This window comes from Podarcis erhardii, assembly GCF_964252035.2.
Source record: "Podarcis erhardii genome assembly, chromosome: 3".
In the NCBI taxonomy this organism is placed as follows: domain Eukaryota; kingdom Metazoa; phylum Chordata; class Lepidosauria; order Squamata; family Lacertidae; genus Podarcis; species Podarcis erhardii.
Window position 1 is genome coordinate 32,298,035 of NC_138507.1, and position 16,220 is coordinate 32,314,254.

Here is a 16,220-nt window from a genome sequence, read left to right on the forward strand (position 1 = left end):
ACTGTTGAAAACCACTGGCTTAATCTATGTAGATAGATAGATAGATAGATTCTTTATTGTCATTACACAAGTGCAACATTGCACAGTGCAACGAAATTGGATGCCATCCCTTAAAAAAACAACAAAAGCAAAACAGCAACAACAACCAAACAAACCACATTCCAGCCACACCCACACCCACACCCATCAAACTTCCAGGTCACACTATCGAGTTACAGCATTCAAAAAGGCCACAGCTCTTGGATAGAAACTATTTTTCAGTCTATTTGTCCTTGACTTGATGTTTCTATATCTCCTGCCAGAAGGCAGTAGTGCAAACAGACTGTATCCCGGGTGAGATGAATCCTGCAGGATGTTGTTTGCTTTCCTAAGACAACGGGAACCGTACAGTTCTTCCAAAGATGGGAGAGGATGACCAATAATCCTTTGGGCTGTGGTTATGACCTTCTGGAGCACCTTCTTCTCCCTAGCTGTACAACTGGAGAACCAAGCACAAATACAGTATGTGAGAATGCTCTCTATGGAGCCTCGGTAGAAGGACACCAGCAGTTTCTCACTCAGATTGTTCTTCTTTAAAAGTCTGAGGAAATAAATTCTCTGCTGAGCCTTCTTCACCAGAGCAGTGGTATTTGCGCTCCAAGTCATGCCCTGATCGATAGTCACTCCCAAAAACCTGAATTCCGCCACCCTCTCCACCCGTTCCCCGTTGATATACAAGGGCTGAATGACCGCCTTTTTTGTCCTGTAATCCACCACCAATTCCTTGGTCTTAGCTGTATTAAGAGCCAGATTGTTCTCTCCACACCAAACACAGAGCCGCTCCACCTCGTCCCGATAGGCGGACTCATCCCCTCCTGAAATGAGCCCCACCACCGTAGTGTCATCAGCAAACTTGATGATTTTGTTGCTGGAATAGATGGCTGTACAGTCATACGTGTAGAGAGTAAAGAGCAGGGGACTCAACACACAACCCTGTGGTGAGCCGGTGTTAAGGCTAAGGGCTTTGGACATATGTGACCCTACTCTAACCCTCTGAGAACGTTCTGACAAAAAATCCAAAACCCAGAGACAGGTGGAGTTGGAGAGTCCAATCGCCTCTAGCTTGGACACCAGTCTATGGGGGAGGATAGTGTTAAAAGCAGAGCTAAAATCCACAAACAGCAGCCTCACATAACTCCCCGGCTGCTCCAGATGGGACAGAGCAGCATGGAGAGTGGTGGTGATAGCGTCTTCTGTGGATCTATTTGCCCTGTATGCAAACTGGTAGTTGTCAAAAATTGGTGGAAGACAGGAAATAATGTGACGGCGCACCAGTTTCTCAAAACACTTCATGATGATTGGAGTCAGTGCAACTGGTCTGTAGTCATTCAAACTACTGATAGTGGGTTTTTTAGGCAGAGGAACAATAGTTGACGACTTCAGGCAGGGTGGGACAATAGACTGGTGTAAGGACTTGTTGAAGATCTTAGTAAAGACCCTCGCCAGCTGATCCGCACAGCCCTTCAACACCTTTCCAGTGATGCCATCAGGTCCAGCAGCCTTCCTCGGATTCACCATCCTCAATACCTGTCTCACCTCGTGCTCCTCTACAGTGAATGAGGGGCCCCTATGGGCTGGTGGCTGTAATACCGACGTCTCAGGTGGCTCCCTCTCGAAGCGAGCAAAGAAGAGGTTAAGCTCCTCCGCCAGCAAAGGGTCACCGTCGACAGCACCAAGGTTAGGTTTGTAGTTGGTAATATGCTGAATCCCCTGCCACATCTGTCTTGTGTTGTTGCTCCTTAAATTATCCTCAATCCTCTGTCTATAATCCAGTTTCGCCCGTCGAATACCCCTCTTCAAGTTTGCTCTTGCCACACTGTAAAGCTGCACCTCGCCCGACCTGAAAGCCCTGTTTCTTTCCCGCAACAGGCACTGGACCTCTCTATTCATCCAGGGTTTCTGATTGGGGTAAAACCGGATGGATTTATTTACTGTGACAGTGTCTGTGCAGTGATTGATATAGCACAGAACTGCCGCCGTGTGCTCCTCCAGGTCTGAACGATCGAAAATATCCCAATTGGTTCTCTCAAAACAGTCCTGCAGCTGGTGAATAGCACCTTCAGGCCAGATTTTAACAGTCCTTGATATTGTGGGAGCCCGTTTCCTGAGTGGGATATATGCTGGTACCAGGAACAGAGACATATGGTCGGACTGGCCCAAATGTGGCAACTGTAAAGCCCTATAGCCGTGATTTACATTTGAATAAACTTTATCCAGTGTCTTGTCTCCTCTTGTGGGACATTTCACATGCTGATAGAGCGTTGGGAGCACTGTTTTAAGTTCAACATGGTTGAAGTCTCCCGCAATGATGTGCACAGCTTCAGGATACTTGTCTTGCTGGCTGCTGATAAGGCTCTGCAGACATCCCAAAGCCAAGTTGGCATTAGCATCTGGTGGCACGTACACACCAGTTAGCATAACAGCTGTGAACTCCCTAGGGAGATAGGCTGGTCTACATTTAACAGCCACATATTCCAAATCCGGTGAACAGTGACTGCCCACAGTCTTAGAATTTTTAGACCAGCACTTGTTCACATATACACACAGCCCCCCTCCTTTGGTTTTTCCGAAGTCCATGCTTCGGTCATGACGATGTACCGCACAGCCTTCCAACTGAATAGCTATGTCTGGTATGGACGGTTGAAGCCATGTTTCAATGACAAATAAAACGCAGCAATCTTTTACAAGGCTGTTCTTTGCTGCCTGCAGCCGCAATTCATCCATTTTGTTGGCAAGAGATCTCACATTAGCAAGAAATATGCTAGGGAGTGGTGGTTTAGATGGACTCCTCTGCAATCTTACCAGGACGCCGGCCCGACAACCCCTCCTTTGCCTCCTGTCTCTACGCCGCCTTCGCCTCCTCCCTGGAGGCATAGTAATCCATGGAGAGCCCGGTGGCCTGGCTACTCCCACAGGAACGGTATCTGGGCGAAAATAATCAGCTCTTACAGCTTGTTCACACTGTAACCCGACCTTCAGAAGTTCCTGCCTGCTGTAAATCTTTCTTGCCCGGCCAGACATACTCAGAACAAGTAAAAATAAACAAAAACAAAACGCTGAAAAACAAAGGGAGAGCACTAAGCCACAGCGTCTGTGCGCACCGCCATCTTGGCTGACAGTTGATGACAGTTGATAGATGATAGATCTAAATAATCAGCTCTTACAGCTTGTTCACACTGTAGCCCGACCTTCAGAAGTTCCTGCCTGCTGTAATCTTTCTTGCCCGACCAGACATACTCAGAACAAGTAAAAATAATAAAAACAAAAACAAAACGCTGAAAAACAAAGGGAGAGCACTAAGCCGCAGCGTCTATGCGCGCCGCCATCTGTAATGTAATCATTACATTATAATGTAATCATTACCCCAAGAAAGTGGGGTCAATGGTCACCTGAAACAGACCTTTATGACTAGGTTCCTATTCCAATATGGCCTCTAACATGTCAATTATACACAAGCCAATCATAGGGCACGTTTTGTAACACCACCATCGCAAACTCTATGCATGTATAGCTACAGATAAATAAGCAATCCCACTGGATTTTAGTCATTGTATTTGAATTTGATCCAGAACAAATATGGATAACTTTGTGATGATTTCAGACCACTGGTTTACCTCTTAAAAATGTGGGGTTTCTCCCCACACTCAGCCCAAAGCAGCAATTCACATGTGATCAGATCATAGAAAAAGCTTGATGTTACCATCTTGTATGAGAACCAATTCAATAGACCTCGATAATGCATTTCTTGAAGTTCTGAAATTTGAAAATAAACTTGCAGCGGCACAGCCAAGTGAGTACTTGATACTAACAAACTTTAGATGAAAGTTCTTTTTTTCTCTGTACGTCATTTGTGTTTTATCCATCCATCGAATTATATATTATAAAGTAACATTCCAAATAGATAACTCTTCGTTGAGAAGCAATATAAGATTCAGCTCAAACCTCTGAAATAAAATTGCAACCATCACACAATAGCTCTTTGAACTTTTTTTTTATTACACAGAAGGCAAATAACACTCTTCTTTTGGCTTTTATAAACAGAACTCCATTGTTAAAACATTAATTCCAAATACACTTAAAATCAGTCCTCAACCATGAATAAAATTAAGGAAATCTGTCACATCTACTGCATGTGTCTAGAGCTGTGCACTGTCAATTTCCCCCCTGATAGGGAATATGTTACTTTGGGCATGTATGTACATTTGTATGTAATTTGAGCAATGAACCTGCTTAGGATGTGTGCTGACCACATCTTGTCCTGGGTTGAGCAAAGGAAAAGAACAGGGCTACACATTTGCAGCAGAGCCTGGCTGTGCACAAATGTGATTGGCTGGAACCAGTGATGCCCCTTCGCCGCCTCAGAGCCATTTTCAACTTTTTAAAAATAGAAAGTTGGATGGTCTGCCTAAAATATAGGAAAGGGGGCAAGAGATTTGGTGACTTGAGTTTCCAGTTCACTGAGTGGTGCAACAGTTGCCTTTGAACGAGGCAGGAATTTGCCCTACACGGGAGCAATGTGCCGCAATTTCTGTTTGTCTGTCTGTTTGTGTATGCACAAACTGTCTTATTATTATTATTATTATTATTATTATTATTATTATTATTAGTCTACTCTCACATATAAAATCAATCAAGAGGATTGGTTCTAAAACATTAGAGGTTGGATCAATGGGCATGACGAACAGCCAAGGCTTTTGAGTTCTGCACCCAAGCATTACCTGCACCCTACAGCATCAAGTACGGACAGTAATTATTATTTAAAACAAACTTCATATTCAAGCTGCATAGTGCTAAATCCTATCAAAGATATAAAAATAGAAAGCTATTCTTGCCCCTAAGCACCTAAAAAGGCCGGATCCCAAATAACTTAATGTGGTCAAACCAACTCCAGAAGATTTAGTTTCTGGATCTGTAGGAAGTAACTTATTATCCCAGAACACTTTCTGAACCCTTCTGGGCCAAAGATTTCCCTAAACTCATACACACTCTAGCCAGCATGCACAAACCTTGTCTAATTCAGACAAATAAAATACAAAACAATCGAACGAAAACAGAGACTCATTGCGGCACAAGGGTCTAAATATATGAATACCATATTCCATATACACAAGCAAGGGATGTTATTTTTGAAATCTTATAAGCTAACCACCTCACAGCTGCTGCAGATCACTCAGAAGATGCAGTCGAAAGAGGAACTGGCAAAAGGTTTTCAGTATTCCTTGAGTTGGGACTCCAGTGGGAAACAAAACAAATGTAGCTCACAGTGAAGAATCTTTGTTTCTTGGAAGTGTCACACTGGGGAACTCTGGACAGCCAAGAAAAAATAACGTAAACTCTCAGGTTTCACACAGTGGCTAACAGCCGTAAAAGGAATTCAGTGGCATTTGCGTAAGCAACTGGGCTCTTTGCTTATAGTGGAATCCTTGCTTTCTTCCCCTCTATTAATGTCTATGCACCTTCCACTTCAATGTGGTGAAACAGTACACAACAATGTGCAAACCCCAAGAAAGACAATGCTGTGCGATGAGTTTGGCTTACATAAACTGGCCCTCATTTCCAAGTGTAAGAAAAACTGTATTTTGTCTGTAGTAAGTAGGTTCTCATGTCATTATAAATAGGTAATATGAAACATCCCCCCAAAGATCCGGAATTATTAGCAACTAGACCCCACTTGCAACTGCTTTCTAAACTGTATACAACTTTGGGAAAAGCATGGCTTTTCACATGTGCAGTCTGGGAGTATTTCCTTCCAGTCAGTTTCCCCCATCATGCAGAGTGTTGGCATGTGTGAATGGTAATCCCGTGTTTGTTAGGCACATACATACAATGGCAGGAAAGAGGCCTTCCTTGTTTGTTTAATAATATGTTTGAGTGTCAAATTCGTTTTATGTTATCTCTGTGACACAGTTTCTGCCAGGAAAGGGATTCAAGTGAACATTATTTCCCCCCAAATTAGCTTTTTGTTGACAATGAGCTTTATGCCAAGGATTTAACCACAGCAGTTCAGGCTAGGACAAAAAAGACCTCTGCTGATATGGTCAATGCTTATTTTTCCAAAAATATGTTTAGGGCTACTCTCATTTTGACTCAAGAAAAGATAGTTCAAATTGGGAAAAATAAATACAGTAAATGGACCAAAGTACAAAGATTCACAAAATGTTTAGGGGTATGCGTATCCCTGCGTACCCCCAGAAAAAAAAGCACTAGATGTGGTCAGTACATCCTGCAAATTATATGGAGAACCAGTTCCTTGCAAGCTTCCTATGTGGTTCTACAGCCATCCAGTTCCCTTTCTCGGCCAGCCATAAATTTACGCCATAAATATAAGTGGGACTTTACCTGCCAAATCCAAATGTAGTAGCGGAGAAAACAGAAAGCTGCTTATTATTTATTTTGCATTTATTTTCAGAAACTTTCCACATGGCTCAAACTGAACTGTAAGGGCGGCTGTGCAGCATTCAAAATGTACAAAACGATAACAAAGAGATTACTGATCTGGACTCATTCAAGTAGCTCAAAGTGAGCCTGAAATAATGTGACGTTCATGCAAGATAAATCCAAGAAACAGTGTCCAAAATAATAGCACCTAGCCGATCTCTTCCACTGGGGGTTATATCCCAGATGAGCAAACCCTTAACTTGTGCATATTTGTGGGGTGGGGAGGGGGAAAGGACACAAATGCAAACCGCAACATTGGTGTGTTGCATTGTTAAAAGTGAGTGGCATCCCCCCATCACATGCACAATTCTCTGAGCAGCGGAGCAAATCCCTAAGAGAAAAGCAGGGAACCCTAAACACAACAAAGCCACTCTCAGTGCCATCGGTATGATACAGAGCATATAAAACTAGGCAAAGATATATATACAACAGCATTGCCTGTCTCTCATTGGTCCTGATTCCAGTGTACATCTCAGGTTATTAAACCGAGGGAAGCACAAGCTTTGTGCCCGAGCATTCCCATGTTTGCACTGGCCCTTCTTGCTTCTTGTGTGAAGTCAGTTTAAGATCCTAGCTTGTTCTGGTCCTGGTTTCGATGTAACAGGAAGCTAAAAATCCACGCAGGAAAAGTGTCGACAACTCTGGCATGCCAAGGAGGTGGGAGCGAAGAGGCCAGAGCACGCCAACAGCCTTGTTCGATAAATTGAGATAAGTACACCCAAACGGCACCGTATATTTTTTATATCGATAATTTACATTCCAACTATCTGCCCAAAGGCACACTGCAGACGCAACGCTACGTAAATTTTAAAACAGCTTTAAAAAAATTAAAAATTAAACGTGCATGCACAGGTTTCAGTGCAAACCCAGCGAAAACTCTGTCAGGAGTCTTTCTCTGCAAGAGGAAAGTGTCCATGGTTGGAACGTGTTGACCACTCCACAGTGCCTGCAATCAATTGCTCTGAAGATCTGGTTTGAAGGGAGAGCAGAAGAGCCTCCCAGAATCCTTGGCCATTGGCCATGGTGGCTGAGGATTCTGGGAGCTGGAGTCCAGCGGCATTCGCAGAGCCGCAGGTTCCTCAGCCCTGTTCTAGAAGCTTCCACAGCGAGATCTTCACTGGCACGTTTCCATGTGTGGAACGGTTCGAAGACGACAATACAGAATTACTGCATACATCCACAGACAAAAGCCAACCAATAAACACATAAAAAGCAAGGCACATAGACCCCTTTTTTGTCATTTATATATTCAAATTAAGGTACCTCTTTAAACTGCCAAGTGGTAAGACTAGCATATAAACTGGACGCTGTACCATACGGAGTCAGTCGGTCAGGTTATCAATACAAGTCCACGGACTGCATCAAGGAGAATAAAACCAGCCATTATGTTATGCAAAGTAGGCAGATGTATTAACACCACACACTATTAAATTATGTAAACAAACATCTTTTTTTTCTAAATAATACAAAAGTCCATTTGTCAAAAGGAGGGGGCTACTGAAGCATAGCTCGAACTTGTTTCGAAGTAGACTCATCGTTCAGATGTTTCGTGGTGAACCTGGAAGTTACAAAGACAGAGTCAAAAGACTATCCTGTGAATTTCAGGCTCCATCATGCGCCTTGATAAAGCAGCAACTTTACAGAGCAATGCTTATGCACATAAAAACACACACACACACACACACAACCCCCCCAGTCCTGTCGTATTCAGGATTGCAGCTCTGAACACGCAAAGTGCTTTAGATTATTCAAATTAATGCTCTCTGTGGTTGTCTTAGCAAGTTTGGTCCCAGGAGCTATGAAAGGCCCAATGACATTAAATAAAGGCAAGCAAAGTTAAATGAGTGCATTGATTAACAGCAACAATGAGGGAAACAGCATCCATCAAATTAAATGAATAAGGTAAATGGTATTAAATAAACAAATACAGGAAGACCCAGGAAGACATACCTGCATATAAATACATAATATAAAATGGAAGAATGGTATAAAAAGGTGTGGGATATAGCTATTAATGATAAATTGACATGTGCTATTAAGGTAAGATGGGGAATATGCCAGAGAAGTGATTTTGAGGAGATATCCAGTCCAGCAACTTTTATTATTTTGTTACACTTCCGCAGTGGCGTAGCGTGGGTTGTCAGCACCCGGGGCAAGGCAAGTAATTTGCGCCCCCTAACCCTGGATTTGCGCCCCCTAACCCTAACCCTATCCCTAACCCTAACCCCCAGATGTTGCGCCCGGTGTGGCCGGGCCCCCCTGCACCCCCCACGCTATGCCACTGCACTTCCGGTGTGGTAAATCAAACACGATGGACAATCAGATGGTCAAAATGAAGATAGGCAAACATAATGGGTACCTGAGAGCATTCAAAAGGCCTTCAACTGTGTCTGCTGGCTCTTCCCTTAAAACCTTTATGCAGCCTTTCATCTGCGAAGAAGAGAAGACATGGAAGAATAAGGGCTACTATTTGGATGCATGCATGAAATACAAAAAAAAGCGTAAGAGAACTGAACGGACCACTTTTAATCTACAGGTCAGAACGTGTGGACCGTCCTTGAATGTTGTTCCCCAAAAATGTGCTAGGTCACAGCAACACCTCCCCTGCTGGGAAAGAACAGATGGGAAAGTCCTACCCATAATATGCATAGAACCTGAACCTGGTGCCTTCAGAACTTGTTGCCTTCAGAGTCAAGATTTACCAGGCACTGTATTGCGCAAAGCCACTAAGTACACACAGTCATCGTTGAGATTTGGGAAGGGGAGGAACATTCAAGTTCTCCCAAGCCTGCTGATACCTTGCTCATGTGTGCAAATGACACTGTTTGGGTTACAACAAAATTCACGCTCACAGAATGAATTTGCTATTAGTATGCCTGATGGGACGGCACAGTCTTTCTCAAGGAGTGCATTTCAGCAGTTTCCAGGACAGGGACAACTTGATTGCCATTGTTCATGCATTGGTAATTGTGAGACTTAATTACTGCAGTGTGCTGCCTGCAGGGCTTGTTTTAGAAGATGAAGATGCAGAACGCAGCAGTTAGACTGATGGGATGGCTCCGTTGGCAGAGCACGAGACTCTTAATTTCAGAGTTGAAAGCCCCACACTGGGCAAAAGATTCCTGCATTGTAAGGGGTTGGGCTAGATGACCCTGGCGGTCCCTTCCAAGGATTCAAACTGGAGTAACATGTTCACACCTGCACAATAACACCTGCACCAAAGGATCTGTGCTGGCTGTCAGTAACTACCTGAACAAACTGGACATTACGTTAGCTCTGTAGCTATGCCTTGAAGTGTAGTCACTCTTCGGTTTATCTAAGTTGTCAATGTGGGCTCCCTGATCTGGATCAGGACCTTCCTTGGGGAAGCTGTGGGTGGAGCTTTAATCCTCTACCCTCAACTGCAGTCCTGATTCTGGTCAGCCCCCTGGGCCTGCAATTTGCACTGGGGGGAAACCCTGTTTACTTCAATGGTTGTTTCCACCACCCAAGTGAAAATCATAAGCCCGAGACCTTCAATTTGAAACAGAAAAAAAAGTTTATAGTCTTCCTATCCCTACAATAGCATCCTATCTGGATCAGGGGCAAATTGTGGGTGGTGGGGAGTATAGTTGAGCCTTTGGTGGAGACATGTATTCTATAGAAGTCATTTGTGGAAGAAGGCTGATGTTTTTAATTATTTGCGTGTTTGTGGGTTGGATTTCAATGCCACATTGGTACCTCTGGTTGTGCAGGTGCACGGCACAATTTGGCGCTTTTGTGCATGAACGAAGCGTAATTTGGCGCTTGTGCGCATGCGCAAGCGGCAAAACTTGGAAGTAACTCTTTTCAGTACTTCCGGGTCGCTGCGGGACACAACCTGAAACAACGTAACATGAAGCAAACGTAACATGAGGTACGACTGTATTACACTTTTATTCAATGTCGCAGGCTACACTGAAATTTGCGCGGGACCACGTGCCAAGCTCTCCATTGCAAGTTAAATTTGCATCCTGAAAAGCAAACGCGCAAAAGAAGTCATTTTCCAAAGGCTACAAGTATGGCTCATGTGACTGATGCCTCAAACCGCTAGTGAAGAAGACAACATGAATTGAAGTGCTTCCTTCAGAACACCCCATGAAGCTTTTGCAGGGGATTGCAACACCTTGCCATTCAGTATTCTTACATCAATCTTTGAGGCTTTGGAGAACGCTCCAACGGGATGGACGTGGTCGTAGAGAATGATGACGCCAACCATCACTCTCATGCAGAACATGAGCGTTTCTTCACTGGTGAACCTGCTTCTGTATTCTCTGCGGAAGGAGAGAAAACGCTGTTATTCTGCCTCTATTCAAATTAAAACCTTCACTTTCAAAGCAGCACAGGAACCTCGAGACACAATCTAATAGAGTTAAAAGAAAACTGCCAATAAACACGGCTGACAGGGCAGACCATGGGCAAATCGACACGTCTACTGCCCCTGACCCCATGGCACGCTGGCACAGTTGTCCCACCAGCAGGGATGAGGGGTAGCTGTTGGAATGGGGTGGGGGTCTGGCCTTTCCATTCTAATACTTGCACCCCACCCCGTGGCTGTACAGAGACTTCCTCCATTACTGGACCCTGGGTCCAACTGGCAGAGTCAGAGGTCTCAGCTTGCATGGTGGGCTTCCATCACCTTGTCCATCACTGTGCCTCTCAGAAACAGCCACTGCCAGCATAGAGGTGCCTGAAAGGGAGACAGGCCCATTGCCTCAGGGGATGCCAACATCAGGCTCCAGACTTGGCCAGCTTTCTTGGGACTGGGAACAGGGTAGAAGAAATCAGTGCCTTCCCTTTATTTCCCAACTGATAATGATGTCTCTGTTGTTCCACAGGTAATGACAAAGGGCGCCCAAGGATGCAATAAAAAGTCCACATCTTAGGTGACCTTTTAAAGAAGAGATTCAAAGCATGGCTGAATCTCCAAAGACGGAGGTAGGGGAATCTGTGTGTGCCCCTCTGTGTTTTCTTGTGCTCCCCACGTCCGGTGATTCCTGACAACTGGCCATGTTGGAAGCGGCAAATGGGAATTAAGAGTCCGGCAACCTCTAGATGGCCACAGGCTCCTCACCCCTCTGTCCTAAGATCAAAGGACTGTCCAAAAAATTACTTCTGCCACACATTCCAACTGAGGAGGCAGCAAAAGGCTCAATTAAAAATAAATTAAGAAAAAGATGATGATTGAATATGTTTGCATTGTCTATGTGTAACCATGTCAGCCTGGGTGATGAGTGCAAGGTTCATTAGGTTTCCCTGACAGAATGACCAATCTTCAAACATCAAAGCTTGTAAAAATACACAATTGACCAAAAGGGTAAGTCATGTGGAAAGTGACCTGTTTTAAAGATATTTGACCCCTCCCTTTTTTTTTTGGTCCTGCCGTAACTTTTTTTCTTTTTTCTTTCCCTCTCCAACTTTAAATATTTATCAGAAGGACAAAGCCAGAGCACTGTGGCCCTCAGAGAAAGCGGGGAAAAGAAAGACTTTCTTCTTCTTTTTCCAACAGTGCAAAAGCTCGTCTAAACTGGGATGGATTTGTATTTTAAAAAATAAACCATGACACATCATGGCACTATGACTATCCCTAGATATTACAAGGGAGAGAGAAGATGATGACCCGGAGCTGCTGCTTTTGGTTTAGCTCCACCACATATGCAACAGACATCATTACCAGCAGCGTGTAAAGATACACTCATTTCTTTTGTTCCACCATAGTCTCTGCTCAAACATGATTCTAAAGTCACGCAAAACCAGTTTACCAGAAACGACAATGGAGTAAAAGTACATGGAATGGTCTTTTTCGTAATCTCCGAAATAATGGCTACCTGTCTCCAGCTTCCCCAAAGGTTATAAAAGTAGTATTCAATTACAAGCTTTCGTTAGATTTCTTTGAACTATTAAAACAAACAAACAAACAAACAAACAAAGCGACATTTATTTTCCCTGCTCATATCTAACTTACGGCGTTTCCAGCATGACTTTACATACACTGGCCATCGTACTTAGACAATCTGTCGTATTCTCGATTGGTAGGGTTTTGTTCTGCAGAGGTTAAACCAAACCAACAACAATAACAAAAAAAAAATTAAGTCAGTTATTCAATATTTCTCTGTAATGTGCTATTGGTTTTTGGTTTTTTAAAGAAATATTAGATCATCACTCACTTCTGCAACAAACTGTGTTGTGGCATTGCTCAGTGTTTTCAGCACTGGTGTAGCTTCTGCATAAAACAGGGACATTCTGTTAGCCATCTCGTTGTTCACTTCGCTCTCAATGCCGAGCTGATGAAAACACAAGGGAACACTGATTTTTTAAAGAAGAAGTTGCTGTGTGCGTTTGCACATAATGCTAAGCCCCAGCTTAGTAAACAAACCACGAGTTGTCTCCTTGATGAGCAAACAAGGCTCCGCCTCTTTCTCAAAAGCTTTGGTTTGTTTTCCAGCTCCTCTTCTCTCTGTAGCTTGGAGGGGCCACACAAACCATGGGTCCTGCAAGACTGTTGGGTTCAGACGTGACACCAAATTATAGTTCAAACAAGCCACGATTTCATGTCAACAACAAACCCATGGCTTCAAACTGTGGCTTGCTGCCAGAAAGCAAACAAACCATGCTTTGTCTGCTGGGCTAGGTTCAGAGGTTGACACCACTTTGCCTCAACCAACTGTGGCTTCGCCTTATGTGCAAACCACATGTGCCCAACCTGTTGCCCGAAACAAGGGATGTGCTGTTACCAAGTTCTTGTGCAAAAAAATGAAATCTGCCTTGATTGCAGATACAGCAAGTGAACAGGAAAACACATGGCAGTGCAAAGTAAAATACATCATCATAATCCCTTCTATCTCCAGACAGAACAGAGAAAGACTCCTGTTGAAACCCTGGTGGGCCACTCATGCACCTGGTGGTGCAGAAAAACTGAGGTAGATGGACTGTATAAACCAGCTTCCCACATTGCCAGATTGTCTTCTAGTGAAGCAGCAGCCCCAAATGGAAACCAGGTTTTTGGCCATTAAATAATCTATGGCCTGCTGAATGTGGGGTGGGGTGGGGACTGTTATTATGATTATTTTATTATTATGCTTTTGTGCAGTGCTTTTTATTACTATGCTCCGTAAATTATGTACTGGGATCTTTGAATAAAGGGCGGTATAAAAACTGAATTAACAACAGCAAGGACGACGTTTCACTTACGTGCATATTGTTTATTCTGTTGCGATTCAACGTCCTCCTATAATAGCTGAAGTCATTCTGTATTGCGGGGTTTCTCATCTGGGTACGAAAATAAAAGGGGGAAATAAAATTTTAAAATCAAGAAAAATAAGATTACGGCGCTCTTAACCCAAAAAAGCCCCTTAAACATTTTATGTGTTAGCTGACCATCCCGCCCTCGTCCTTACCTTGAGTTCGTCAAAGCGGAGAGTGAAATGCAAGATCTCTGCAAACTGCTTTGCTAGGGCTTGCTCTCGCTCTAAGTGCTGAGTTGGTGCATAGGGAGGGGAGGTCAAGGATTCCAGTAAACTCTGCAGCGCTTTCTCTGAAGATGAAGAAGGGAGGAAAGCAAAAACAAGTGAAATTGCAGATATATGTCTCGCATTTCTTTAAAAAGAGAGCATTTCAAACAAACGTGCAAACCTATTTTTCTACTAGCACAAGACTCATGGATAAATATTTTTTACAAACGGAACTGTTTGGCCTTCCCTAAACTACGTAAATGTGCAAAATATCTTTTACACATGGAAAAACTTAATAAAAGTTACTTCTGGGTGAAGAAAGCCAATCATCTTAATTGAGGTGGATTGCTTGGATAGCTCAGTTGGCAGAGCACGATACTCTGAATCTCAGGGTTGTGGGTTTGAGCCCCACGGTGGGCACAGAAGGGGGTTAGGCTAGATGTCCCTCGGGGTCCCTTCCAACTCTACAATATGGAGACATAACAAATAAATTATTTTTTTAAAAAGTATGATATTGTTAGTGGAATGGGCATCTTTAATTGCTTTTTCTTCACCAAATGATGACTGAGAGGTATCAGTCTCTTGCTTACGGACGTCTGGCAATACAACTCCATTACAAACAATATCAAAGGGGTTTTTAAGGTTAAAAATAAGCCTCTAAGGTCAGAGTTTCCCAAACTTGTTTTTGGACTACAACACCCATGATCCCCGACTCCTGGTCCTGTTAGCTAAGGATGATGGGAATTGTAGTCCAAAAGCAGCTGGAGACCAAAGTTTGGGAAACATTGCTTTAAATGAAGGGCAGGGGAACGCACAATTGCCATACACCAAAGGGCGGAAGGAACCAAATACCACTGTCAAAACAGCAGAGCAGAGGGTTGTTCAGCAACACACTAAACCAGGTTTCCTGACCTGTGGTCCCTCCAGAGATGTTGCTGGGACTACAACTCCCATAATCCTTAACCACTGGCCATCCTGGCTGGGGGCAGCATGTTGGGAAAGGCTGCACCCAAAACATCAGAGGTGAACAAATTCTTTGGAAACAATAGGCAGATCCTCACCTAGCCGGAGAGAAAACTCATAGAACCGCTTCAACCTCACAACCAAAGGACACACTGAGTTCCAGGCTCTCTCCTGAAGTTGGATATCATTGGGGTTTTGTATTGCCTGGAAAACAACAATACCTTGATCAAAATCAGGTGGCTGGCAAAGTACAAAAAAGAGGACTTGCTGCTTGCCTCCATATTTAAATATAAAATATCTCAAAATGATGTTTGTATAACAAGAGCGGAAAGTTAGGGGCAGGTGGGGCTTGTCAACTTCCTTCTAGCAGAAGGAAAACTCGGATCTGCTGTCTCACAAGATATCTTTGCAAGAAGAAAAGGCTAAGGAGTGAACCCTACACAAATCCAGAGTCGAGTCCCTAAGACAGTTGGTTGGTGCCTTGTATGTCTCCTTCCGGCAACTCCTGCAGCCAAGATGGTGTCCAACGTATTGCTCTGCTTTCCTTTGGACCACATCAGGCCAAGAGGTGGGTCTTGTCAATCTGGGAAGCCCAGAACCCCAGTGCTCCAGGGAAGTCCCTCTGGGGTTTGACTTCAACCTCAGAGGTGCACTCTTATTGAGACAGACGGATGTCAACAATTAAGTTAGAGGAGGGACACAGTTCTGTGGAAGAGCATCAGTGCTGCATGCTTGATTCCTGACATTACCAGGTAGGGCTGGGAATGTCCCCTGCCTAAAATTCTCAAGAGTCATTGTTAGTTAGTATAGTCAAGACGGATCCATCACCTGACAGCTTCCTATGTTCCTGTAAGATATTCCAACCATTTCATCTGATTCAGCCCCGTTTCTCCTTCCTTCCCCTCCCCTCGATTGCGTCTAGTGCCCCCAAAGAAGCTTGCAAGCTCGCTGGGGCAGGAGAACCTACTTAGAGGTTTATTTTCTGCACATGTTACTCCGTAACACTTCATGCACGGATGGCGTCATATAAATTAAGAACAAAACCGTTCAAGAGGTTTTGTAAACACCACACACAGACCAAAAGCCGAGCCGCTTTTAAGTCCATCTTTGACGTCGCACCATTTAGCACTGGAAAGCTTTCAGCCAACATGTAGTCCTCAGACTCCATCATTCATCTTCGGGGTCATTAATAAATAACAGCCTTCGCAAAAGCTCTTTGCAATCTTGTCTCGCCCGCATGCAGGGGTAAACATAATCCACACCACATGCATGCGGAGATACACATAATCGTGTGTTCTGTGTGCAGATATA

At 43.9% G+C, this 16,220-nt stretch overlaps 1 protein-coding gene across 1 annotated transcript in view; it reads right to left on the minus strand.

Moving 5' to 3' along the window:
• Positions 1-4,017: 4,017 nt before the first annotated feature.
• Positions 4,018-16,220, minus strand: part of CYRIA (CYFIP related Rac1 interactor A) — a 66,892-nt gene continuing 54,689 nt past the window's right edge. The window contains 8 exon segments of the mRNA XM_081857420.1: positions 4,018-8,035; positions 8,837-8,907; positions 10,643-10,769; positions 12,461-12,540; positions 12,663-12,779; positions 13,687-13,764; positions 13,893-14,029; positions 15,008-15,113. Of these exon segments, the coding sequence (XP_081713546.1) occupies positions 7,972-8,035; positions 8,837-8,907; positions 10,643-10,769; positions 12,461-12,540; positions 12,663-12,779; positions 13,687-13,764; positions 13,893-14,029; positions 15,008-15,113 (780 nt within the window). The 3' untranslated portion in view covers positions 4,018-7,971.